The sequence below is a fragment of the Myotis myotis genome, unplaced genomic scaffold (assembly GCF_014108235.1).
Source record: "Myotis myotis isolate mMyoMyo1 unplaced genomic scaffold, mMyoMyo1.p scaffold_m19_p_5, whole genome shotgun sequence".
NCBI classification, from domain to species: Eukaryota; Metazoa; Chordata; class Mammalia; order Chiroptera; family Vespertilionidae; genus Myotis; species Myotis myotis.
In genome coordinates this window covers 110,252,953-110,279,788 of record NW_023416357.1, presented here as the reverse complement: position 1 = coordinate 110,279,788, position 26,836 = coordinate 110,252,953, and the positions used below count along the sequence as shown (strand labels likewise).

The 26,836-nt window shown below is 45.3% G+C and overlaps 1 protein-coding gene across 2 annotated transcripts in view; it reads left to right on the top strand.

Annotated features, from left to right (window-relative positions):
* Positions 1-26,836, top strand: part of ACSM3 (acyl-CoA synthetase medium chain family member 3) — a 69,308-nt gene that overhangs the window by 41,291 nt on the left and 1,181 nt on the right. For both annotated transcript variants that reach the window (XM_036308235.1, XM_036308234.1), the window contains 9 exons: positions 9,923-10,130; positions 14,675-14,818; positions 14,929-15,085; positions 15,344-15,423; positions 17,518-17,641; positions 19,035-19,115; positions 21,656-21,757; positions 22,676-22,803; positions 22,908-23,007. In XM_036308235.1, coding sequence (XP_036164128.1) covers positions 9,923-10,130; positions 14,675-14,818; positions 14,929-15,085; positions 15,344-15,423; positions 17,518-17,641; positions 19,035-19,115; positions 21,656-21,757; positions 22,676-22,803; positions 22,908-23,007 — 1,124 coding nt within the window. The remainder of the gene's footprint in view (positions 1-9,922; positions 10,131-14,674; positions 14,819-14,928; positions 15,086-15,343; positions 15,424-17,517; positions 17,642-19,034; positions 19,116-21,655; positions 21,758-22,675; positions 22,804-22,907; positions 23,008-26,836) is intronic.

Genomic DNA, 26,836 nt, shown 5'->3' with positions numbered 1-26,836 from the left:
CACTGTATGGGAGAATGTATTTGCCAATGATAAGTCTGATAAGGGGTTACTTTCCAAAATATATAAAGTACTCATATGAATGATTAAAAATGGCAGCAGAGTAAGAGGATGCTGCTCGGACATGCTCCCAGGAACAAACTGGAAGTACAACTGAAATACGGAAAGGCTTCCTGAATATTCAATGGAAATCTCACAGGAGAGAACCCTGATACCCAAGGACCAAAGGTGGAGACCGCATAGAGACTGGTAGGAGGGGTGGAGGCACGAAAGGGTTGGCGGGGCTCCCACAGATAGCAATGGGAGTCCTGGAGAGATAGCTCAGCCGTGTGGGGGGGGGGGGGCGGGGGGTTGCCACTGAGACCTCTGGGATCTAATCCCAAAGCTGGGCTCCCCAGCAGAGAGCACCAAACTGAGGAGGGTACCCACATAGCATCTAGCTGTGAAAAGCAGTGGGTGCTGTCTGCCAGGGAGTGGCAGCTGAAAGTTCGGGCACCCTCTTAAAGGGCCAACGCACAAAAATTCCCTGTGGAGCCACTCACCTTGTGCTCCAGCAGAGGGTGTGTTAAGTGGACTGGAGCCGTGAGCGCAGAAGCCAGGACTAGGGACTTGGGGGATAAAGCTCAGAAGGCAGACACCCCAAGTTTCCTGGGCTGAGCCATTCCCTCACACAGTGGAGGACATCTTTCCCACATAGACATCTGCCTAGCCTGGGGGGAAGACAGTTGAGACACGCTATGAGAGAACACTTTGGCCTGAGGCCACTTAAGGGTTTAAAAGTAATAGCCTCCAGGCAGAAGCTACTGCTCCACCCTGTTGAAAAAACTCTCGCCATACCTGAGGATAATTGCCTGGGGGCAATTCAAGTCAGAATCCTATCAGTCTGTAGACAGAGGCATCTCTGGAGGCTTTGAATCTTTGCCTGATCCAGTTAGTCAGAAACAGCCTTTAACACTGTCATGCACTAGAGATTGAGAGGTGAAGAGGATCTACCTAAAACATAGTCACAAACCCAAACAGACAGCCAAAATGAGGAAACAAAGAAACAACTCCCAAATGAAAGAACTAGCGAATTCTCCAGAAGAAGAGATAAATGAAGCAGAGATAAGAAATGTATCTGAAACAGAGTTCAGATCAGGTACTGTTTTAACATCAGGTACTGATATTAAAGATGCTCATCAGTATGAAAAAAGATATAGTAACTATGAAAAAAGAACAGTCTGAGATAAAGAATGACATAGCACAAATAAAGAACACACTAGAAGGAGTACACAGCAGATTAGGGGAAGCTGAGGATCAAATCAGTGAAATAGAAGACAGAATTGAAAATATCACTCAATTAGAGAACCAAAAAGAAGAAAAACAATTAAAAACGAGGACAGCTTAAGGGAGCTGTGGGACAGTATGAAACCTAACAATATTAGAATGGTAGGTGTGCTAGACAAGGCAGAAAGGGAGAAAGGAATAGAGAAGATGTTTGAAGAAATAATGGTAAAAAATTTCCCTAATCTGCTAAAGGAAAAAGTCACACAAGTTCAGGAGGCACAGAGAACCCCAAACAGATCCACGCCCAGACACATCATAATTAGAATCCAAAAAATTAAAGACAAAGAATCTTAAAGGAAGCAAGAGAAAAGAAAACTGTTACCTACAAAGGAGTTCCCATAAGGCTGACACCTGATTTCCCATTTGGCATGAAGTACTCAAGGTAATGGAAAGCAAGGATCTGAGACCAAGATTACTATATCTAGCAAGACTATCATTCAAGATAGATGGTCAAATAAAGAGCTTCCCAGACCAAAAAAAAAAAAAAAAATGCTAAAGGAGTACATCATCACCAAGCCAGCATTATTAAGAAATGCTAAAGGGATTACTGTAAGGGATTGCTGAGAAGAAGAAACACAGAGAGAAAACTAGCCATACAGAATTAAAATGGCAATAAATAAGTACCTCTCAATAATGACCCTAAATGTAAATGGATTAAATGCCCCAATCAAAAGGTGTAGGGTAGCGGCCCTGTAGGTTAGCCCAGGGCAGGGCAGACCCAGAAAAGTGACCCAGACAGGGAGAAATCAAGATATTGGCATAGGTGAACACCTAAAATTGCTGCCTCGCACAACCACTTGAAAACTACAACTAAAAGACAAAACGAACATCATCCAGAACCACAGGAAGGCTGGCTGAGTGGAAATTCTACAACTAGAAAGAAAGAGAAAAGCACACTGAGACTCAGAGGAGGTGCGGAAGTAAAGTGCAGAGGTATGGAGGCGCACGTGGAAAGGGCTGGCAACTGAGGACACAGTTGTCTTTTTCAATCGGGAGGGAGTCTCAAGCTCCCGACTGCAATGAACTCCAGTTTCGGGAGAGTCTCTGTGGACCCACTCATACGGGGAGAAACTGGACTGTCTGGCATTGGGCGGAACTCGAGGGCGGCTTTCTCTCAGAGGTGCTTGCAGCGATTACCGGGACACTGAGACCCGGGGCCTCTTAGGGCAGGGCTGAGGATCAGCCATAGCTCTTTGCTCCACCCTGTTGATTCCCTGAGACCCCGCCCCACCCAAGCTGTGGCAGAGGCTTTTGCATATGAATGTCCTGGCCCTTTGCAATCTAAAATTACCTAACAAACTGCAGCTGGGTCAGAGAGACCCAGAACATCCAAAAGAAGGCCCAGGGCCCCACAGCAGCTTGCATTGTGTCACAGCTGGGCCTCATCTGGGCACCTCCAAACCCCAAATAAGGAAGGGGAATCTGCAGCTCTCTCCATAGCTCCTGCTGAGTAGCCTCAGGCAGAGGCTAAATTAGCACCTCCTCAGAGATCCAAGAGCCAGAGTACCCAGTGGTCAGAGTGGGACCATCCAGATTACAACTCCTCAGATCCATAAGGGACACACTCAGGGCAGACTCAGTGAGCACTAAAGCCCCACTGAAGCAAGTCTTGCCCCAGAAGAGTGTCTTCAGCACAGAAGTTCTCCCACCATAGACACAGCTGCTTCTCACAGCCAATTGGCCTGGAGGTCAATTCCTCCCAGTGATACCAACAACAATCAAGGCTTAACTACAATAAGACTGTGCAAACAGCCTACAAAGGGGTGCACCAAGAGCGTCCACCTCAGGTAATTGGGGAGGCTGAGCCACTGGGCCCCATAGGACACCTAGCACAAAGCCACTCTATCAACACAAGGAAGCAGCCAAAATGTGGAGACAGACAAACAGGTCCCAATGACAGAAATGGAGGAAAGCAAACTACTCTATATAGAGTTCAAAACCATGGTTATAAGATTTTTCAAGAATTTTCTAGAAACCGCCAATCTAGTGAGACTCTCGAGGTTATGAAAAAGGACCAACTAGAAATTAAGCATACACTGACTGAAATAAAGAATAATACACAGAGATCCAACAGCAGACTAGAGGATCCAAAGAATCAAGTCAAAGATTTGAAATACGAAGAAGCAAAAAACACCCAACCAGAAAAGAAAAAAGAAAAAAGAATCCAAAAATATATAGTGTAAGGAGCCTCTGGGACAACTTCAGGCGTACCAACATCCGAATTATAGGGGTGCCAGAAGAAGAGAGAGAGCAAGATATTGAAAACCTATTTGAAGAAATAATGACAGAAAATTTCCCCAACATAGTGAAAGAAATAGACTTACAAGTCCAGGAAGCGCAGAGAACCCCAAACAAAAGGAATCCAAGAGTACCACACCAAGACACATCATAATTAAAATGCCAAGAGCAAAAGACACAGAGAGAATCCTAAAAGCAGCAAGAGAAAAACAGTTACCTACAAAGGAGTACCCATACGATTATCAGCTGATTTCTCAACAGAAACTATGCAGGCCAGAAGGGAGTGGCAAGAAATATTCAAAGCGATGAATAGCAAGAACCTACAACCAAGATTACTTTACCCAACAAAGCTATCATTCAGAATTGAAGGTCAGATAAAGAGCTTCCCAGATAAGAAAAAGCTAAAAGAGATCATCACCACCAAACCAGTATTATATGAAATATGAGGCCTGGTGCACAAAAATTTGTGCACTCAGCGATGTGTCCTTCAGCCCGGCCCATACTCTCTCCCAGTCTGGGACCCCTCGGGGGATGACCACCTGCTGGCTTAGGCCTGCTCCCCGGGGATTGGGCCTAAGCTGGCAGTCAGACATCCCTCTGGCAGCCTGGGAGCCCTCAGGGGATGTCCCCTTGCCAGCAGGGAGCAGGCCTAAGCTGCAGTCGGACATCCTTAGCACTGCAGAGGAGGCAGGAGAGGCTCCCACCACCACCACTGTACTGGCAGCCATCAGCCTGGCTTGTGACTGAGCAGAGCTCCCCGATGTGGGCAGCTCCTGCACTGAGCGTCTGCCTCCTGGTGGTCAGTGTGTGTCATAGTGACCAGTCATTCCCAGTTGTTCTGCTGTTAGGGTCAGTTTGCATATTACCCTTTTACTATATAGGATAGAGGCCTGGTGCATGGGTGGGGGCCAGCTGGTTTTCCCTGAAGGGTGTCCCGGATCAGGGTGGGGATCCCGCTTGGGTGCCTGGCCAGCCTAGGTGAAGGGCTGATGGCTGTTTGCAGCTGGTCACACCACCTTCAGGGTGAGGGTCCTCACTGGGGTGCGTGGGCAGCCTGGATGAGTGGCTGATGGCTGTTTTCAGGCTGGCCACACCCTCTTTAGGGTGGGGGTTCCCACTGGGGTGCCTGGCCAGTCTGGGTGAGGGGCTGAGGGCCGTTTTCAGGCTGGACAGCGACTGAAGCTCCCAGTCTCTCCTTTTTTTCTTTTTTCTTTTTTTATTCTGGGATTTATTTACCTCCTATAATTGAAACTTTGTTACTGTCACTGGAGCTGAGAGCTGGCTCCTGCTCGCTGCAGCTCTGAGGCCATGGCCTGCTGAAAGCAGGTATCTGGGGCTTGCTTAGCTTCTATAATTGAAACTTAGTTGCTTTCAGAGCTCAGAGGCAGGCCGTGACAGGCAGGGAACCTTGGCTTCCTCCATCACTGGAGCAAGCAAGCCTCCTGCTCGCTTCAGCTGCATGGCTGCCAGCCGCCATCTTTTTTGGGCGGTTAATTTGCATATCGCCCTGATTAGCCAATGGGAAGCGTAGCAAAGGCATGGTCAATTACCCTTTTTGTCTTTTATTAGATAGGATGCTGAAAGGTATTCTTTAAGAAGAGAAAGAAGAAGAAAAAGGTAAAGATAAAAATTATGAACAACAAATACATATCTATCAACAAGTGAATCTAAAAATCAAGTGAATAAAAAAATCTAATGAACAGAGTAAACTGGTGAATATAGTAGAATCGGGCATAGAAAGGGAGTGGACTGAAAATTCTCTGAAGGAAAAAGGTATGGGGGGTGCGGGAAGAGACTGGACAAAAATCGTACACCTATGGATGAGGACAGTGGGGGCGGTAAGGGCAGAGGGTGGGGTGGGAACCGGGTAGAGGGGACCTACGGGGGGGAAAAAGAGGAACAACTGTAATAATCTGAACAATAAAGATTTATTTTTTAAAAAGTGTAGGGTAGCGGAAGGGATACAAAAACATGACCCAACTATATGCTGTCTACAAGAGATGCACCTCAAAACAAAAGACACACACAGGATGAAAGTGAAGGATGGAAAAAAATTTCCCATGCAAGTGGAAAAGAAAAAAAATAGCTGGAGTAGCAATACTCACATCCAACAAAATAGACTTTAAAAGCATCATGCTAAGCGAAATAAGCCAGTTGGAGAAGGATAAATATCATATGATCTCACTCATTTGTGGAATATAATGAACAACATAAACTGATGAACAAAAATAGAGCCAGAGGGGAAAAAAGAATACTAGAATATAATAGAAGTAATTCTGTTACTAGCAGATTTTTAATATTTCTGACAACTTTTGTGATAGCATACTGTTAGTACAGTTTTGGTAATATTATTATACTTAAAATCCTTTTCTTGAAATATTAATGTTTATTGCATGTAATATTATATGTAAGATCATTTTTCTTTAATAATTTGTGTTTATTGAATGTAACATCACATTTAAAATGGCTTTTCTTGAGATATTAAGGTTTATTGCATGTAACATTATTATATTAAAAATCATTTTCCTTGAAACTGAAAAAAAATAAAGTACTCATACAACTGAACGAAAGACAAACAATCCAATTAAAAAATGGGCAAAGGACCTACATAGAAATTTCTCCAAAGAAGACATACAGAAGGCCAAGAGACATATGAGAAAATGCTCAATGTCATTAATCATTAGAGATACAAGTTAAAATGACAATGAGGTATCAGAATGGCTACCATCAACAAATGACAAGTGCTGGCGAGGATGCCCACTGCAGGTGGGAATGCAGACTGGTGCAGCCACTGTTGGAAAACTGTATGGAATTTCCTCAAAAAGTTAAATATGGAACTGTCATTTGACCCAGTGATCCCACTTCTAGGAATATATCCTAAGAGTTCTGAAACACCCTATGTGTATAGCAGCACAATTTACAATAGCTAAGATCTGGAAACAGCCATTGGCAGATGAGTGGATAAAAAAGCTGTGGCACATTTACACCATGGAATACTATGCAGCAGTATAAAAGAAGGATCTCTTATCCTTTGCAACAGCAGAGAATTATGCTAAGTGAAATAAGCCAGTCAGAGAAAGACAAGTATCACATGATCTCATTCATATCTGGAATCTAATGAATAAAATAAACTGATGAATAAATTAGAACCAGAGGCATGGAAAAATGGAATAGACTGACTGATCTCGGAGGGAAGGGGGAGGTGGGGTGGGGGTGGGGATGGGGTGAGATTAACCAAACAAGTTATATGCATATATGTATAACCCATGGACACAGACAATAGGGTGGTGAAGGCCTGGAGGAGCAGGAACCAGATGCAAGGGGGCAGTGGGGGCAAAAGGGGGGACATCTGTAATACTCTCAATAATAAAGATAAATTTAAAAAACACAACATTACGTCATTTCCCCAAAGTCACTCGGCAAGTCAGAACTAGACTTGCAGTTGCCAACATTTGCTACAAGCTTCATAAAATTTCAAATAGGAATAGCTCTTAAAAACCACCTAGTTCATTTTTCTCAAACTTTGATGTGCACATGAATCACTTGGGAATCTTGTTACACAGACAACAGTATGGGTACCAGAGGGAAGAGGGTAGGAAGGGGTAGTAAAGGGTAAAGGGGGTCACATAAATGGTGGTGGGAAAAGATCTGATGGGTGTGAACACAATACAGTGCGCAGATGATGTATCAGAGAATGGTACACTTGAAACCTATATCATCTTATTAACCAATGCCACCCCAAGAAATTTAATTAAAAAGATGTTTTAATGTGGATTCTGACCCAATAAGCCTGGTTGCAGCTGAGAGTTCCTAATAATAATTATTTTTTCTGTTAATCCTCACCTGATGATATTTTTCCATTGATTTTTAGAGAGCATGTAAGGGAGAGGGAGAGACGGAGAAATATCTATGTGAGAGAGACACATGGATTGGCTGTCTCCTGCACGAACCCTGACTAGGGCCAGGGAACCTACAACCAAAGTACATGCCCTTGAGTACATGCTCTTGACTGGAATCGAACCCCGGACCGTTCAGGCTGCAGGTTGATGCTCTATCCGCTGAGTCAAACTGGCTAGTGCAATAGGTTCTTTTTTAAAATATATATTTTATTGATTTTTTACAGAGAGGAAGGGAGAGAGTTAGAAACATCGATGAGAAACATCGATCAACTGCCTCCTGCACACCCCCCACTGGGGATGTGCCTGCAACCAAGATATATGCCCTTGACCAGAATCGAACCTGGGACCCTTCAGTCCACAGGCTGATGCTCTATCCACTGAGCCAAACCGGTTAGGGCAGGCAATAGGTTCTTTTAAAGATAGATGAATTATGTATTGGCTGAAATTAATTATCTAAGGGTGATGTATTTAAGTACTGTGCTTCTTAGTGCAGAATCTCAGAGGGAAGGGGGGTCGAGGAGGGAAGTAATCAACCAAGGACCTTGGATGCATATGTGCATGGCCCATGGACACAGACAATGAGGTGTGGGGGAGGGGCAGCTCGGAGGGGGTTAATGGGGAAAATGGGGGACACAGTAATAAAAAAAATAAATAAAAGTAAATACTGTGCTTCTTCATGATGTGCTGACTCACTGTTCGTGCCTCACACCTTGGAAAGTGTCGGGTAGCTGCCTGTCCCCAGGTGAGACATCTCACAGGAGTAGCCTTGGAGTTACACCTGGTCAGCGTCGCCTTGTTACAAAGAGGAGATATTCCACAACCAGGACCCCGTCACAAGGCTCTGTGGCTGCAGTTGCCTGTCCCTTCAGCACTCCCTGGAGGCTTAGCCTTTCTGAAGTGGAAGGACTCAGGGTGGAGCCTGGGTCACGGGAGGAGTCGGGCACGTGAAGTGAGTGCCTTCCTCCCTCTGGGAAGGCCTGGAACCCGAGTGTTGAAATGAAGCCTGGGTGTGGCTATAAGCCAGTGGTTCTCAAACTTCCTAATGCCGCGACCCTTTAGTACAGTTCCTCATGTTGTGGTGACCCCCAATTTCATTGTTACAAATTAAACATAATTAAAGCATAAAGATTAATCACAAGAACAATCCTATCTAATAATAGACAAACACGGTAATTGACCGTACCTTCGCTATGCCTCCCATGGGCTAATCAGCGTCATATGCAAATTAACCACCAACAAACATGGCGGTTAATTTGCATTCGTAGGCTCCAAGCAGTGGAGCGAAGCCTGACGGCCCAGGGCCGGCCGAGCAGTGAGGCCTCATGTCCCTGGGGCCAGCGGAGCAGCGAGGTCTGATGTTTCTGGGGCCAGCTCCGGCCAGAACTTGGCCAGAGTGAAGGCCTGGGCCCCGGGTGCCGGAGGCAAACCGGTGCCAGCAGCCAGGGGAAAGGAAGGCCTATTGCACGAATCTCTTCGTGCAATAGGCCTCTAGTATGTAATTATATATGTGTTTTCCAATGGTCTTAGGCGACCCCTGTGAAAGGGTCATTCGACCCCCAAAGGAGTCATGATCCACAGGTTGAGAGCCGCTGCTATAGGCAGATTCAATATATAAACATATAGTCTTGAAAGCCCATTAATCCTTTGAGAAAACAATAGCTAAAATGTGTTCAGCACTATTTTAAATTTGTTACACATTTTAATTAATTTAATCCTCAGCAATCCTATAAAGAAGGTAGCACCTATTATTATAATCCCCATTTTACAGCTGCACAACTTGGGACTCATGGAGATGAAGTGGCTTGTCCAAGGCCAACCTATCAGAGGGCCCGGCTCTGCAGGCTCTGCACTCAGCCTTGCCCTTCACCTGCAGAGAGAGCAGTTAGCACAGGCAGTGGCGGCAGTGGCGGCGGCACAGAGCGGGGTGGCGGCCTCAGTCCTGCCCTCTGGGAAGAAGCGGAACAGCTGTGCATTCTAAGAGGCATTGAATGAAGTGGCCTCGTGCACAGCTGGCTCGGGGGGCTCAGGGACCAGTCCTGCATGGCTGCCTTCTGCTTCGGTGATGTTGGGAAAGTTATTCATAGCTTTTGTGTTTGGGCTTTTTGGGTGAGGATTATAAATGAGTTAAAATATGCAAAAACACTTAGAATAGCACCTGACTCTCAAGTACTCAATAAGTGCTGGGTAATATACTTTTCAATTAAAACCCCCTTCAAGCTGAATGTTATGGTCTTCAGATAGATAATTATCCAGCATTTACCATCGTTTCATTTTAGGCCAAAGCTTTGAGATCCCATGAAAGGCAAAAGCAGAGTAATGAAAGGAAGACAGATAGACACCTTGCCTGGAAAGTGGATGAAGCCATTCTGAGAAATGCAGAATGCATGGAGCTACCTGCACACCCCAACTAACAGGGTGGGGAAGACTTCCTTCTAAACATTGTTTCTTTTGTGCTCCTTTAGGTGCAGTTTTCATTCCAGGGACCACTCAGCTGACCCAGAACGACATCCTCTACAGACTGCAGTCTTCAAAAGCCAAGTGCATTGTCACCCATGATGCTGTCGCCCCAGCAGTAGATGCGGTGGCATCTCAGTGTGAAAACCTGCGCTCCAAGCTCATTGTGTCTCAGAACCCCCGAGAGGGGTGGGGGGACCTCAAGGAGATGATGAAGTGAGTAACCATCATTGTAGAATAGCTTCCCCAAAAAAAGACAACATTGACCAGATACTCAGTCCACGAGTGATTTGATCAGAAAAATGACAATAAAAATAATAAACAGCCCAGCCAGCATGGCTCAGTGATTGAGCATCGACCTATGAACCAGGAGGTCACAGTTCAATTCCCAGTCAGGGCACAAGCCTGGGCTCGGGCTCGATCCTTAGTAGGGGGCGTGCAGGAGGCAGCCAATTAGTGATTCTCTCTCATCATTGATGTTTCTATCTCTCTCTCCCTCTCCCTTCCTCTCTGAAATTAATAAACATATATTAAAAAACACACCATAGGCCCTAACTGGTTTGGCTCAGGGGCTAGAGCATTGGCCTACAGACTGAGGGGTCCCAGGTTCAAGTCTGGTCAAGGGCATGTACCTTGGTTGCAGGCACATTCCCAGTAGGGGGTGTGCAGGAGGCAGCTGATCAATGTTTCTCTCTCATCGATGTTTTTAACTCTCTATCCCTCTCCCTTCTTCTCTGTACAAATCAATAAAAAATACATTAAAAAACGACACCATAGGCAAAGGGAGCAGCTGGTGATTAGCACTGTGCCAGGGTGCAGCTCTGAGGCAGGCAGGAGCTGGGCCTGTTTTCATAGTTGGGATTTTTAGGAAGCAGACCCTGAGACAGAGATTAATCGAATTAAGAAGTTTACTAATTTCTCTTAGGATCAACACCTGTGAAGGAAGGCAAAGAATGTGGGATTCGGCAAAAGAAGAAATTTATCTGCCGTGTACTCCCAAAAAAGCCTCCAGCCGACCCACTGAGGCCCCTGGAGTTTGGATAGCCCCTCAGAGCAGTTCCCAGCTAAAGTACTAGTAAGAAGCCTGGCCTTGGGCGAGGCAGCTGTCAGAGGGCTCCGAGTAAGTCCTCCATCCCGGCAGCAGGGTTTAGCAGGTGCCACAGCATCAACTGCAGAGCTTGGAGCAGCTCCAAAAGCAGAGGAGAGCAACACTGCTGTCAGCCTTACAGAACACTCATGAGTGTAGAACCCTCAGTATTCATTAATGCAGTTATGAAACGGAATTATTCTGATGCCCACACCCTGCGGGGGGCTTCCAGGGCTCTTGTCAGGTGTTGGTTCTCTCTCAGCTTCAGGAGGACTGCAAATTCCTTGTCTAGAATGAGCTTGCTTCACTCAAGGGTTTGGGAGCATGCTCCCACCTTCTCTCAAACAGCTAACAAGTATTGAGTTCTTACCAATGGCCAAGGACTATTTTAATAAAAATAATGTGGTGGCTACAATATAGCTGCCATGTCTGTGGCTCTGGTGTATGCCAAAACTCTTCCAGGCACTTGAGATGTATTAACTCATTAATCTCACCACCTCCGGGTAGACACTGATTATACAGATGAATACGATCAGATGCTAGGGTCTGGCAGCGCTGGTTCAAACCCAGGCAGTGTGGCTGCTGAGCCCACACTCCTGTCTGTGACCTTCAAGGGCTCTAGTAGTGAGAGGTTGATATGGTAACTCTGCCTCAGGCTTCAAAGGAAACCATGTCTGTGATAGGAGTGACAGGTACAGGGCTCTAGGTACTACCTATTTTTAAGGAAGATAATTATGGAATCAGAGACCAATCACACTTCGTCTAGCTCTGCTACGCTTTGAAAACAGCTTAACCCAACCAAGATGGCGGCCAGCAGCCATGGAGCTGGAGCAAGCAAGAGGCTTGGTTGCCCAGGCGATGGAGGAAGCCAAGCTTTCCGCCTGCCCTGAGCGGGCTGTGTCCTCCGCTCATGGCAACAAAGTTTCAATTATAGAAGACAAATAAATCCCAGATACCTGCTTCCAGCCAGCCTCCACTGGGAGCTGGGGTGGCTGGGGTTGTGGCCAGCCTGCAAACAGCCATCAGCCCCTCACTCAGGCTGGCCAGACACCCCAGCAGGGACCCCCACCCTGAAGGGGCTGTGGCCAACCTGCAAACAGCCATCAGCCCCTCACCTAGGCTTGCCAGGCACTCCTGTATAATAAAAGGGTAATATGCAAATTGACCCTAACAGCCGAACAACTGGGAATGACTGGACACTGTGACACACACTGACCACCAGGAGGCAGATGCTCAATGCAGGAGTTGCCCCCTGTTGGTCAATACGCTCCCACAGGGGGAGCTCTGCTCAGCCACAAGCCAGGCTGATGGCTGCCAAGTACAGCGGTGGTGGTGAGAGCCTCTCCCACCTCCTCAGCAGCGCTAAGGATGTCCGACTGCAGCTTAGGCCTGCTCCCTGCTGGCAGGTGGACATCCCCTGAGGGCTCCTGGGCTGCCAGAGGGATGTCTGACTGTCAGCTTCGGCCTAATCCCCCAGGGAGCAGGCCTAAGCCAGCAGGTGGTCATCCCCCAAGGGGTCCCAGACTGCAAGAGGGCACAGGCCGGGCTGAGGGATCTCCTCTCCCCTTGAGTGCACAAATTTTTGTGCACCGGACCTCTAGTAAAAATATATTTAAAAAACAAAACAGCTTTCCTACATTTCTCATGGTCTGGCTGCTCTGATTGATTCAGCCTTGGCCTGATAAACTCTGTATGCTTCGTAGATGCTGGATGTGCAGAGCTTGCCTACTCTCAGCTGCCCTGATGTCTGACTTACATAACAGCTCAGTTATCCTTCAGAACTAAATGCTTTCTTTCTCTTTAACTGGGGTCCTTCCTTCCCTGGATGGGTGCATAGATCCCCTTAAGTGTTTCTATTTACTGTTTTCAGAACCATGTAGATGCTCATGTGGGAAACAGAACAACAATCCTCCAGAAGTCAGCAAACACCTCCTATAAAAGGAGTGGGGAATAAATATTTTAGGCTTTGCAGGCTGTGCACCCTGCCTCTGTCACAGCTGCTCACCTCTGCTGTTGTAGAATGAGAACAGTCATAGGCTATATGTAAATGAATGGGCATAGCTGTGTTCCAATAAAACTTTATTTAAAAAAACAGGAGGTGGGCCCGAGTTGTCCTGTGGGCAGTAGTTTGCCGACCCCAGCTTTATATACCACTAGTGGCCCGATGCACGAAATTCATGCAAGAGTAGGCCTTCCTTCCCCCAGTTGCCGGCACCGGCTTCCCTCTGGCACCGGGGACCCGGGTTTCCCTCACAGCCCTGGCTTCGCCTAGAAGGTCATCTAGTCTAATTAGCATATTATGCTTTTATTATTATAGACTAGAGGCCTGTTGCACGAAGAGATTCGTGCAATAGGCCTTCCTCTCCCCTGGCTGCTGGCACCAGTTTGCCTCCGGCACCCGGGACCGAGGCCTTCACTCTGGCCGAGTTCTAGCCGGAGCCGGCCCCAGAAATGTCAGGCTTCGCTGCTCCCCTGGCTCCGGAGCCGTGAGGCCTCACTGCTCCGCCGACCCCAGAGCCGTGAGGCCTCACTGCTCCGCCGGCCTCGGGTCATCAGGCTTCGCTCCACCACTTGGAGTCTACGTATACAAATTAACCGCCATCTTTGTTGGTGGTTAATTTGCATATCGCACTGATTAGCCAATGGGCGGTGTAGCAAAGGTACGGTCAATTACCATGTTTGTCTATTATTAGATAGGATTACCCATGACTTCTATTAACATACTCATTTCTTTTAAAAAATATATATCACATTTTGCCCTACCTGGTTTGGCACAGTGGCTAGAGCAGGGGTGGGCAAACTTTTTGACTCGAGGGCCACAATGGGTTCTTAAACTGGACTGGAGGGCCGGAACAAAAGCATGGATGGAGTGTTTGTGTGAACTAATATAAATTCAAAGTAAAAATCATTACATAAAAGGGTACGGTCTTTTTATTTTTTAGTTTTATTCATTTCAAACGGGCCGGATCTGGCCCGCGGGCCGTAGTTTGCCCACGGCTGGGCTAGAGTGTCGGCCTGTGGACTGAAGGGTCCTGGGTTTGATTCTGGTCAAGGGCACATACCTTGGTTGCAGGCTCCTCCCCCAGCCTGGGCCCTGGTCGGGGCTCATGCAGGAGGTACTCAATTGATGTGTTTCTCTCACATCGATGTTTCTCTCTGTCTTTCCGTCTCTCTTCCACTCTATCTAAAAAGCAATGGAAAAATATCCTTGGGTGAGGATTAACAAAAAAAAAGAAAATCACATATTAAAGCATTCATGGTGAAGGGGCAGTTCTGCACAAATCCATCTGTTACAACATCCTAGAATTCTCATTCTGCTGCAGGAATGATACAACTCTTGAGTGTTTAAAACGCACTAATTGTGTAAGCATACAATTAAAGGCTATGAAACTGGCCATTATAAGTGGGCTATCGATGGCAGTTAATCTGATTCTAGAAAGCACCTGAGAAGATGGAGAGGGAGATGGCATTCACCTTGAATTCAACCCAAATCACTGGGGGCCTGACCACTGGGAAACGTGATCCGAGTGGATGGTTTCTCGTCCTTTTCTGTGCCGACAGTCTGTCCTGTGGTGTTTAATGTGCAGAATCACTGCAGTTCTTCCTTCCTCCACAGGCCAGGAACAACCACACGTGTTTACCGTGCACATTCACTGTAGCTCTTCCTTCCTAGGCGTGCCACTGACAACCACACGTGTGTGGAGACAAGACACGATGAGACCATGGCCATTTACTTCACCAGCGGCACGAGCGGATCTCCTAAAATGACTGCACACACCCACAGCAGTTACGGTTTAGGATTGTCTGTAAACGGAAGGTAGGCTCACAGAGCTGCAGCTGGAGGGTCCACAGCTGCCAGGTGATGATTCCTTTGTTGGTCTTTTGGATTTGTTTCCCACATGGGTCAGGCCTATGCTCTGTTCCCAGGTTCTGGCTGGATTTGACACCTTTGGACGTGATGTGGAACACCTCCGACACAGGCTGGGCCAAGTCTGCATGGAGCAGCGTGTTTTCGCCATGGATCCAGGGAGCATGTGTATTTGCACATCATTTGCCGCAGTTTGAGCCAACTTCCATCTTGCAAGTAAGCAGAGCCCAAGAGGTCAGCGTTGAGAAATGCGTTAGCAGTGCTGCCCACAGGACTGCGCACACGTGCTTGCAGAAATCAGAGCACAACGTGATTTAAGGCATTTCACATCTAGAAAGTAAAACAACCTGAACAGATAAGTTGAGGAAAGGTGTGAGTGCATTTATATTAGAATAATCACTGTGCCTCCCATAGACACTTAGGCACTTATTAAAGTTGTAGTAAGACCAAGAGTTTACTTCTTATACATTGCAGACGCTCTCCAAGTTTCCCATCACAGTCTTCTGTTCAGTGCCAACTGTATACCGAATGCTTGTGCAAAATGATGTGACCAGGTAAGAGAAGTTGGTAAAGAGGCACATAATGGGGAGAGGGGAGAGAAAGAGAAAGCTCTAAAATAAAAGCTCTTTCTGCCTAAAAACATAATTCCAGACTCGTAGGTGTGGGATTTAGCAATCTCTTCTCCTCTCCATCCTCTTGCTCCTCTGTGATAATAATTACCACGCCCAGGGCAGGGTCAGCCATGTGCATAGCCCTGAGAGCCCAGGGGATGAGGACCGTCCTCTGGCCTGGGACAGTGAAGAAGCACCCCTCCTTGGAACCCTGTCCCAGCAAACAGGACAGCATGGATGGCCTTTACTCTGGTCCTGATTCCATTTGACAAGGTGAATTGGTAACTATTTTTAATTGATTTTATTTAAATTTGACTAGGAAAAGTTCACATGACATAAAATTCAGTATATATATATATATAAAGCTAACATGCAAAGTGTCCCTTCAGGAGTTCAACTGGGAGTCTGAGAGTTCGATCGATCACTATGACATGCGCTGACCACCAGGGGGCAGCGCGGAATGAAGGAAGGCTCCAGCCAGCACCCAGCAGCCGGGGAAGGAAGGCCCCGGCCTGCAGCCAGAAGGCCCCAATCAGCCCTGATCGCTGACCAGGCCTAGGGACCCTGCCTGTGCACAAATTCCGTGCACTGGGCCTCTAATAGGTATATAAGAATCTATATTGAAAGTCTTCCTCCAAACCTTGTCCTCAGTCTCATTTCTCCTTCTCCCTGAAATCTATGCGTACACCAACAGTCACGTGCTCTTCCCCTCTTCATAAATATAAATGGAACTATAATATGCACACAGGGCTGCACCTTCCCCCTAACAGTACATCCTGAACCTGTGCTGTCTAAAGTAGTACAACTCACCACATGTAAGTATCTAAAATTTAATTTTAGTTAAATTAAAATTTCAGTTCCCTGCCCTAACTGGTTTGGCTCAGTGGATACAGCGTTGGCCTGCGGACGGAAGGGTCCCAGGTTCGATTCCGGTCAAGGGCATGTACCTGGGTTGTGGGCACATCCCCAGTGGCGGGTGTGCAGGAGGCAGTTGATCGATGTTTCTAACTCTCTATCCTTCTCCCTTCCTCTCTGTAAAACATCAATAAAATATATTTTTGAAAAAAAATTTTTTTTCAGTTCCAGACTATAAATTATATTATAGTGCATGTTTGCTAAGAGAGTAAATCTTAAAAGTTCTTATCACAAACAAAAATAATATTGTAACTATGTAGGATGACGGATATTAATTAATCTTATTGTGGTGACCATTTCACAATATATAGAAATATCGAATCATTATGTTGTACACCTGAAACTAATTTAATGTTATATGCCAATTATACTAAAAATAAAATTCAGTTCCTCAGTTGTACTAGTCATGGTTCAAGTGATCAGTAGCCACACTGAGCAAGAGGATACTAAGTGGATAGCAAAGATGAGAGAAATTTCCATGGTAACAGAAAGCTCTATTGGACAGCACTATCCAGGAATGTCCTTGTTCTTTTTTACAGCTATATACTATTCCATTGTATAAATATTTCATAGTCAATTTCAGACAAGTAGAAAACTTTTAATCCTGATTTAACATATTAGTTAAATATGATTACCATGTGTGGTATCCTCCTTAAGGATTTTTTGCAATAAATCATGTTTCCCATCCCCCAAATTAAAGGGAGAAAAGAAAAAGAAAAACTGGTGTGTGAGGAGTCACTTTATGATGTTAGAATGGTTTATTTTGATTGGAGAAGGGAGTTAAGAACTAAAGCACAATTAATGTTGTGATCTCACTCATATGTGGGATATAATGATCAACATAATCTAATGAACAAGAATAGATCCAGAGACAAATCACAGGGGAGGGGGGTTTAGAGAGCAACCAAAGGACTTGTATGCTTGCATATTAGCATAATCAATGGACAAAGACACTGGGGCAGTGGGGGCTTGCCTGGGGGTGGTCAATTGGGGAGAAAGTTTCTATGTAAAACTTTAGACAGTAAATAAAACACAATTAATGTTGCTTTTCATTATAATCTTAATTTCCATTTCTTCCTATTTTTCCTCCTAAATTTAATCTGTGACCTGTCTTCTGAGAAGCTTTAAGTTCAAAAGCTTAAAGCACTGTGTGAGCGCAGGGGAACCCATCAGCCCTGAAGTGACTGAGCAGTGGAGAAGCAGGACAGGGCTGGAGATCTACGAAGGATATGGGCAGACTGAGACGGTACAAACCTCCCTGGGCAGACAGGGCTGGATCCCATATAGTCTGATGCATAGAAACCAAAGGGTTCATTATCTACTTAGGGTTGTTTGAGAGCTAGGGAGGGAATGGAGTGGTCAGAACAGTTTTTAAAAGCTTGAGGGAAGCTAGTTGCAAAAAAGCTCTGTAGCAGACATGCCGGGGACTGACCAGCAGACCCTGAGTGATGGTTGAATGATTACTCTGACACAGGTTTCTATGAAAGAGAGGGCTAAGGGACTGCCTGGCTCGAGGAACCAGACAGCTTGTTCACCTGCCTTTTTAGGCTTTTATTGTAAGAACAGTTTGAGATAAGGTTTAACTTTTAGATACAATCAGTAGGGTAAGTAATCTTGGGAGGACACATGTGTCTGCAGTGTCCTTTAAGCAAGGATACCTAAAGATTAAGCATAAAAATTCCAGCCAACATCCGAGGGTCTGCACGTGCACAGACTTGTTTGGAAAGGTCAAGGAATAATAGGGGTAGCTGCCTTTGGCCAACTCCCCTAAGTCAGAATTCCAAGAAACAGGGTAGCCACCTTCTGCCAACTCCCCATTTTGGAATTTCCTCCTTAGAAACTTTCCAACCAAGTCCCATGCTTCCCCACACAGACACAGTTGTTTAAATAGCCTAACATTACAACCTGGAGCTGTATAATAGAAATAGCCATTCATTAAGAAAAACTGCTATATAACTGATCAAGGTAAAGGCATTACAATATTTTTAAATGAAAAAAATTACTAGAGTTATAAAAAGATTTCCCTGTATATAATAGGGAACTTACTTAGTCAAGGCTGCCTCAAAATTGAAAATGTTGAGTTGCTTATTACTTAAAACATTATGAGTTTGGTGGACAACACCATGACAAGCATACTTTAGGGTCATCTAAAGAGCTTGTAGAAATAGGAATAAGAAATTCTAAAGAAAATGAAAAAAATAACAGAAGTGGTAATTATGTAGGAAAGGGGGGTAAGATGGAACAGATAAGGGAAAAGCTGAAAGAATGTTTTCAAAGTGTATCTTTTTACAATGCACCAACTTATAAACCATAAGAATGTAGTAGCTAGTCAACAATAAAAATACCAAACATAAATTAAAATTGACAAATTTATTAAATAGGAACAGCATAAGTATCAGGGTAATATGAGTATAATGTTTTCATAAATATGGGTATTTTAGTGATTATAAATGTATCCAGTGTTATAACTTTATTATATATATTTTACTTAGTGTCCATCTCTGTACTTCATTAGATAGACGTGAGTGCAGAGTGTTTTATTTTGAACCTGGTTCCTACTAAGTTCTCAGAAACATGGTGGGTAAATGAATAAGTTTTATGTTACTGGTAACGTTACTTTATCCTTTCTTCTTGACTAGGTGCTGATCTGTGGACATTTTAAGGGAATGAAAATTAAGCCTGGCTCAATGGGAAAGCCTTCGCCTGCTTTTGACGTTAAGGTTGTGCAGACACCTCCAGGAGATTAAACAGCCTGCAGTTCCCACCCCACTGCTCCCTTCCCCTATACTCCTAGTTTGGGTGATAACTTCATACTATCTTAACTTCCATGGAAAGATGGAAATGGACTAGAAACGATAGTTTGTTGGTCTCCATTTTTTTTCTGTTCCAATTTTAGTATATGTGCTGCTGAAGCACCCATTTTTTTAAAAGCAGTTAGTTACTTGTGCCAAGTAATTCTAAGCATTTTATAAATATTAACCCATTTAATCTCCAGGAGCCCATGAGAGACAGAGTAATATTAGAACCACTTACAGATGAGGCCCAGCGAGGGTAAAGAATGTACCTGAGGTTGGACAGGAGCTGCTGGTGCTGGGACTCAACCCCAAGCGACCTAGTCCAGTCTGTGCTCCACACAGCACCACTGCCTCCTGGCGAGTCACGTGGGCAGGAGAGGCTGCAGCATTCTCCCTCTTCCCGCAGGCGGGCCTGTAACCTCTGCCCTCTCCACCCCTATCCCCGAGTGACCTCATATATCCCACCAGTGCCCTTGTACAGGTTAGGACTATTCTTAAATCAACCCAGCCAATGCTAGGGATAGGAAAGGAACTTACCTGCTATACAAAAGAAAACAGGAGCAACAAAAACGCTAAGCGGACAAACTGACAGAGAGCCCAGACCAAACTTAACGGAGAGCTGTAGATAAGACCAATGCTTCCCAAGCTTATTCAAGCATAAGAATCACATGGGCACTTGCTAAAAATGCTGATTTTTCCAGTCCCTTCCCTGGAGAGTCCGAGTCAATGGGTTTAGGGTGGGAGCCTGAAATCTGTGTTTGAAACAAGCATCCAGGTAGTTCCCGTGATCAGGTAAGTTTGAGAAAGTTTAGGTGACATTGATTGCTGACATCCCTGTTTCTATAAAGCAGATGCTGGGCCCTTTCCTCCCCTCTCACTTGCTGTGGGAACCTGTCCAAAGGTGGGACTGCCTAGCGGTTCGGGTCTGGCTGCTGTTCGCGTGGGGAGTCTGGTGAGCTGGTGCCTAGCTACGAGCAGCCGCACCCACTCTGGTATCTGGGGTTGTGTCCCAACCAGCTGGATATCAAGTTCGTGCAACTTAAAGGCCCCGGCTCCTCATGTTCTTGTTTAACATCTTGGGGCCTTGAGCTGTGAGGAATGTGACTCTCCAGAGACAAAGCATTTTGTCTCTCCCCAGTCATTAGAGTATGTGCAACTCCTAAACGCCTCCTCCTGTCAGTAATTCCTTCATACCTGGAACCAAGTATTTCTTTAGGTGACTGGGTGGGAATCCATATTTTTTATTTACAAGAACTAAATGGTAAGACTTTACATTTACAATTCCTTTGCCTTTCAAGTTTCCCATTGAGGACTTAAGCCCTCTTCCCTCTGTAAAGTGCCAGCTACGAATTATGTCCTCCTTTTCCACACAAGCCACATCTCAGGCTTAAAGGCTCTTGGTGAGTGAATATAAAAGCTGTTGAGTGTTCATATTTGAGAACAGCTAAAGTCATTTAGAGTAAAATGTGGTACATAAGATAAGCAATCAGCCTGGGAAATGCCCTGGCTGGGTGGCTCACTTGGTTAGGGCTTCATCCCATACACCAGAAAGTTGTGGTTTGATCCCTGGTTGGGGCTTGTATGGGAGTCAACCAATCAATGTTTCTCTCTCACGTCAATGTTTCTCCCTCTCACTCCATCTTTCTCCTTCCTTTCCCCCTCACTCTCTCTGAAACATCCTTGGGTGAGGCCAAAACAAAACCACCTTGGACTGTGCTCCTGGAGAGCTTCCAGAGTGTCGATGCAAGGGCAGGGTCTGGGCCTGAGTGCTGAGCTCTGAGTCAGCGCAATCATGCTGTTGTTAACCTTCTGCACCTCAGTCTCCTCGTGTGTAAAATGAGCGTCACAACAGTTCTAACCAAGCAGGACTATTGTAAGGACTGAAGGAAATGAGACGTCTGCAATTCATAAAGCATTCAGATTTAGTGCTTAGAATAAGTGCTCAATAAATGCTCACTACTCAGGGGCTTGGGGAAGGGTCGGAGGGCAAGGCTTGAAAGGGCTGACCCTCCACTGTTCCCGCTGTTCCTGACATCGCGCTGCGCTGCCGAAGTCAGGTGTTGTTTGTCCCACAGAGTTTGAAAACCAGTAGTGAATGTCTATTTCAGAGGAAACGACAATCAAGATATATTGCTAAATGATACAAGCATTTTGCAAAAACAATACATTATAAAATGATCCTATTTTTTCCTATGTCTATATTGTCTCCAAAAATATTTCCAAAATGTGATTATTGGATGGTAGAATTAAAGAAAACTTTTATTCTTTTTTTTCACATGTTGCTAACCTGCATTTTATATGTTTTGCAATAAGAATTTAACTAAGTACATTTCTCTTAAGAATTTAAAGTATTAAAATTTGTTTGGATTTTTTAAATGGCAATAAGTCAAAACAAAACAAGCAAAGCAAAGATTAAGAGGTGGCATTAAGTAAAAATTCCCTTAAATTGTTCTGTTTTATCCTAGATTTTAGATGCAAATGGCAATGTTCTACCTCCTGGACAAGAAGGAGACATTGGCTTTCAAGTTGTACCTAAGCGACCACTTGGCCTTTTCACTCATTACGTAGTAAGAGGCTCATTAAATAACGTCTTCTTTTCTATTTGTTTCTCAAAAGTCCTTGGTCATGATCTCTACTTGCCACAAAGCATACCTCGGATAGGTACTTGGCCTTTTCTTGAGAGACCCATGTCCTAAGACAGAGAACGGAAAAGCACCCCCATGCTTGGTGGAGAAGGGCTCGGGCTCCCCAGGCTAGACCACGCCTCCGGGCCACGCTGCAGGCAGAGGGCAGCCCAGAAGGAAGATGCCTCTTACTCACACTGGGCCTCTCTGCCATCCAACACCACATCATTTCCCTGGGATCCAATGAGTGGCCTCCCTTCTTGCAGGGGTGAGAGGGATAGAGAACGGGGCAGTAACGCAAGTGCACTTCTTCCACTAAGGGCCTTCCAAGCTCCTTACAAATGTATTCCCCTCCCTAATCACAGTAGACAAATGAGTGCAAGGTTTACACCAATTCATCCAAGGCCCAGGCTCTACTTGGTGAATTTTAAATAATTTAGCAACACATCATTTTTCTTCCTGCCCAAGTTACAGGACCAATCCTATTTCCGTGTAAAACCAGACAAAATACCATAAAAACCACTGGCTGTCCTTTGAATTATTAGGTGTTGGTTCTTTCTTTGAACTCTGAGTGTTCCTTCTCTCACTCCTCCCAGTGTTCGATATTAGCCACTTAGCCAAAGGCAGCCTGCTCCTCTGAGCTCGAGCTCCTGCAGTGGGTACTTTGTGATCTACCTACAGAATTCTCTGGGTAGAAGCATGCCTGGTCTTTGTAACTATAGTTCACCTTCCGTATGTCGCATGCTGGCTCCTCTTCCATCTAAGGCTTCTCAAAGGTACCAGACTTCTTTCTCCTGAGCACTTGAGTTCAATGGAACAGAAAAGTCACATTCACTAAACAAAATGTTATTTGTTTCACAGGATAATCCTACAAAAACAGCTTCAACTCTCCGAGGCAACAACTATATCACTGGGGACAGAGGCTACATGGATGAAGATGGATATTTCTGGTTTGTTGGGAGATCGGATGATGTCATATTATCCTCCGGGTAATTTCTTCAGCTGTGCATTTGTCTACGTGAACTGGTCATCAGTGTTCCGGGGGGAACCTGCTGCTCACGTCATAAATGTCTGTTGTGTGTCTTCCCTCCAGTTACCGAATTGGACCGTTTGAGGTGGAGAGTGCCCTGGCGGAGCATCCTGCGGTGGCAGAGTCGGCTGCTGTCAGTAGCCCAGACCCCATCAGAGGAGAAGTAAAAGAACGATTCGTCTCCACTTGATAATGTGTTAGCAGCCCGACACATACCTTAAATCATAGTTCACTGGGACAGAACTACCCACATGATTCATTCACTTACTGTGCAAGTCAGATAGGAAGAATTGCTACAGAATAAAACCACAAAACATACTCTAAGGAATTTTAACCCTCTCCATGGAGGGCCAGGGCAAAGACGGCATGAATGCCAACAGCCCAGTTTGCACCAGGCAGGGTGTCAGAGGTCAGCTGGACAGGAACACGCTGGTGCCCCGAGGTCTGGGAACTACACAGTCCCGGAGTGGCCGAGGAGAACAGGCTGGGTGGGAGCAAGGTCAGAGACAGGAGCCGAGGCAGCCAGAAGCAGGCCGTGGAGGTCAATAAGCAGAGGTTCAGGAAATAGGCTCTAAATAAGACAGGAGTCCTGACAGCTCCCTGCTATGGGGCTGACCACCTGGCAGTGTGGGTAAAGGTTCCATGCTACTCTTCAGGTGCCCTCTGCCAGGCAGACTTACAATATTCCAGATGGATAAGAACAAGGAACAGATTCAGCGATGGCGGAAGTTTGTCCCTTTGCACTGAATTCCACCAGAAGGGTTTCGTGAGTCTCGGCTCCTCCTGAACCCGCCCCCAGCCTCAGTCATCATTGTGTCCACCCAGATGCTAACTTGACAGCTGAGCCTTTAGGACTGGGTTGGCTTGGGAGTCAGCTCATATCCCAGAGTATAAGGCAACAAAGTGGGTGTTGGTCCCCCCTTCCCGCACAGGGGTCAAGTGAGGGGGAGAGATTGACCAGTTCCACTTGCCAGTGTGGGTGAGCGCAACGCCTCCTGTGGGGGGGTGTCCTGGGTTCCCCCTGGTGGCAGGCCTGTCCTGGCTGTGCTCCTCGTCCTCCAGGCCTTGCACTGAGTAGCACGTTCCAGAAGAATTTACCAAACAGATAAGATGAAGACTTTAGGACAATATCCAAAATATTGATCATTTTTATCTACCTACCACAGTTTTGCAACTTATGTGCATTTTCACACTATTGTCTATTTTGCAATGTTTTAACTTTAAAATTCCTAATGCTATTTGCTAAACATAAGTACTTTGACAGTTTTATGATAACTTAATTTTTCTCGGGTAAAATGAGTACCCAGGTACATGCCCTTGATCGGGAATCAACCCTCCAACCCTTTGATGCACAGGCTGATGCTCTAACCACTTAACAACACCAGCCAGGCCTATTACTTTGCTTTTAAAATTTTATTTTCAGCCAATGACTTAATTTGCCTATTTAGCTACATTTCCACAATTTTCAAAAAAGTGTGTTTTCCACAAGGCTTCTTTAAAAGACACCACTTCAAACAGGAACAAAGGGGTGGGTGGCTTTGTTACCACTGTCACTTCTGAAGAGAACATCTAGGTGTGAAGTGCTGTTTAATGGTGAAATACAGAGCAGAGAAATGTTTTTCCAGGTTGCTGGGTTCCTAATTTTTTGGATCACACAGCTCTGTGGAATTTGAGGGCCACTAGACAAATGCAATGATGAAATTATTCTGTATTTGCACCATCCACTACAGTAGCCACCCTTGTACGACTGAGGAAATTTTATTATCTTCCACTTTAATTTGAATGTAAATAGCTATATGTGACTAGTGGCTGCCGTTTGGAATAGTACAACCATAGACTTTTCCTATAAACTTCAGCGATGGCGGAAGTTTGTCCCTTTGCACTGAATTCCACCAGAAGGGTTTCGTGAACCTGAACCCGCCCCCAGTCTCAGTCATCATTGTGTCCACCCAGATGCTAACTTGACAGATGCTAACTTGCATAGTATTTCAGAAAAATTTGAAGCACACTTAGGGCTAAAAAAATCTGTGCTCCTCCTATTACAACTAATAACACCTAATGTTTTTGAGGACTTAGTATGTTCCAGGTATTTCTGTAAGCCCTACATCCTGCTTTCCTAGAGAAGGGAACTGAGGCACAGAGAGGTGCCCTAACTTGGCCAGGATCATACAACCAAGTATGACGGGAACCCAGGTTGTTACATTTGGGTCCATGCTCTTCACCAGGTCAGGTTGTTCCTTATTAATTTATCATTTTCTATAATGGTTTATAAAAGACTTTTTAAAAGATTTTATCCAAGGTGTAGAAGTCACAATATGCAAATCAGTAATTACAAACATTAGTTCTAAATATAATTTGCCTCTCAGTGAACAATTCACTTATAACAAGGATAAATTTAAAAAAAAATTTTTTTAATTGATTTTAGAGAGAGAGGGAAGAGAGGGAAACATCAGTGTGAGAAACACATCAGCTGCCTTCACACCCTGTACTGGGGATCGAGCCACAACCCAGGCATGTGCCTTGACTGAGGACTGAACCAGCAGCCTTTCGGTACATGGGATGACACCTAACCAACTGAGTCACACCGGCCAGGGCCAGTAAGGATACTTTTTAAAAACAAAAAATTCATAACAATGTTGATAAAAGTAGCAGAGCAGGCATAAATACAAATGATTTTAAGAAATGTCAAAATATAGATAGGATAAATTTATATACATGCATATAATACACACAGTTGCACAATTGCCCCATTGCACATGTAAGTTAGAAATGTTCAAAGGGTTTTGGTAAAGACAAAATTGAATAATTATTCATAAAACGTTATAAAACTGCTCATTGGTATACAATGATCATTTCTCCTAACTGGTTGTCCAGAGTAGCTTATTGTTTCAAACAGTTCATTTTCAATCGATATTTGCTCTCCGACTATGGTGGATGGTAACGTGGGCAGCTTACCTTCAAGCTGAACTTGTTCACGTCTCAAACTCCGCTTTCCTACCTGTAATGTCTCAGCCTGTTCAGTGCAGGATATTTCATCATAAAAGCTGCAGGCGCCGCCTGGGCCGTGCCAAGGAAGCGCCCCGCACAGAGTACTGGCTGGGGGCTGGATTTGGTGGCGCATTGCTATTTGACTCACCGAGTTGCCTCTCGGGAAGGCAGTGTTGGGGTACCACTTAGAATCTCAGTACACTCTTCAAGTGGCTACACAGGAGGGTGGCCTTCTGCCTTCTCCATTAAAGGTCCAAACACTCTGGGCAGAGCTTTACAAAAACAGTTCATGGAAGGGTGAACTTTGAACAAGATTTCTGAGCATAGAGTAATGAAAGCTTCCCTGTGTTCTGCCAATTAGAGAGCAAGGCCACCCCACATCTACTCTTGTTCCTCAGGGTCAGGCAAGTGGGCCAGAGAATAGCAAAGCGACTGTGGGCATCTTCACAACCTTGTGCCAACAGAAGTGTCTGGAGTAGAGTGCATGGCCTCAACGCAGTGTTCCTTCACCAAGCATAAGGCAGGCCCAGTGGGAACTGTCATAGGTGGGGCTAGAAGCTAGGTTCCATCAGCCTGGAGACTGTGCTTTGTGTATTGCCGTTTCCAACAGGACACTTTTTTTTTTTTTGGTTAATTCTCACCTGAGGTTATTTTTCCATTGATTTTAAGGGAGAGGGAAAGACAAAAACATCGATGTGAGAGAAACACATCGATTGGTTGCTTCCTGCACAAGCCCCGACCAAGGCCTGGGCTGGGGAGGAGCCTGCAACCTAGGCACATGCCCTTGACCAGAACTGAACCCTGGACCCTTTGGTCCGCAGGCTGATGCTCTATCTATTGAGCCAAACCGGCCAGGGCAATAGGAAACTTTTCGACAAGGACAGAGACAGGTAAGAAAGTGGAGTTCAAAATGCAGTTAGATGAGAAGGTTCAAGGGTAGATCATAAACAAAGCAGGGGTCCCAGAACCTCTCTTGTATTAGATACAGAACAGAAGGTCTGAGA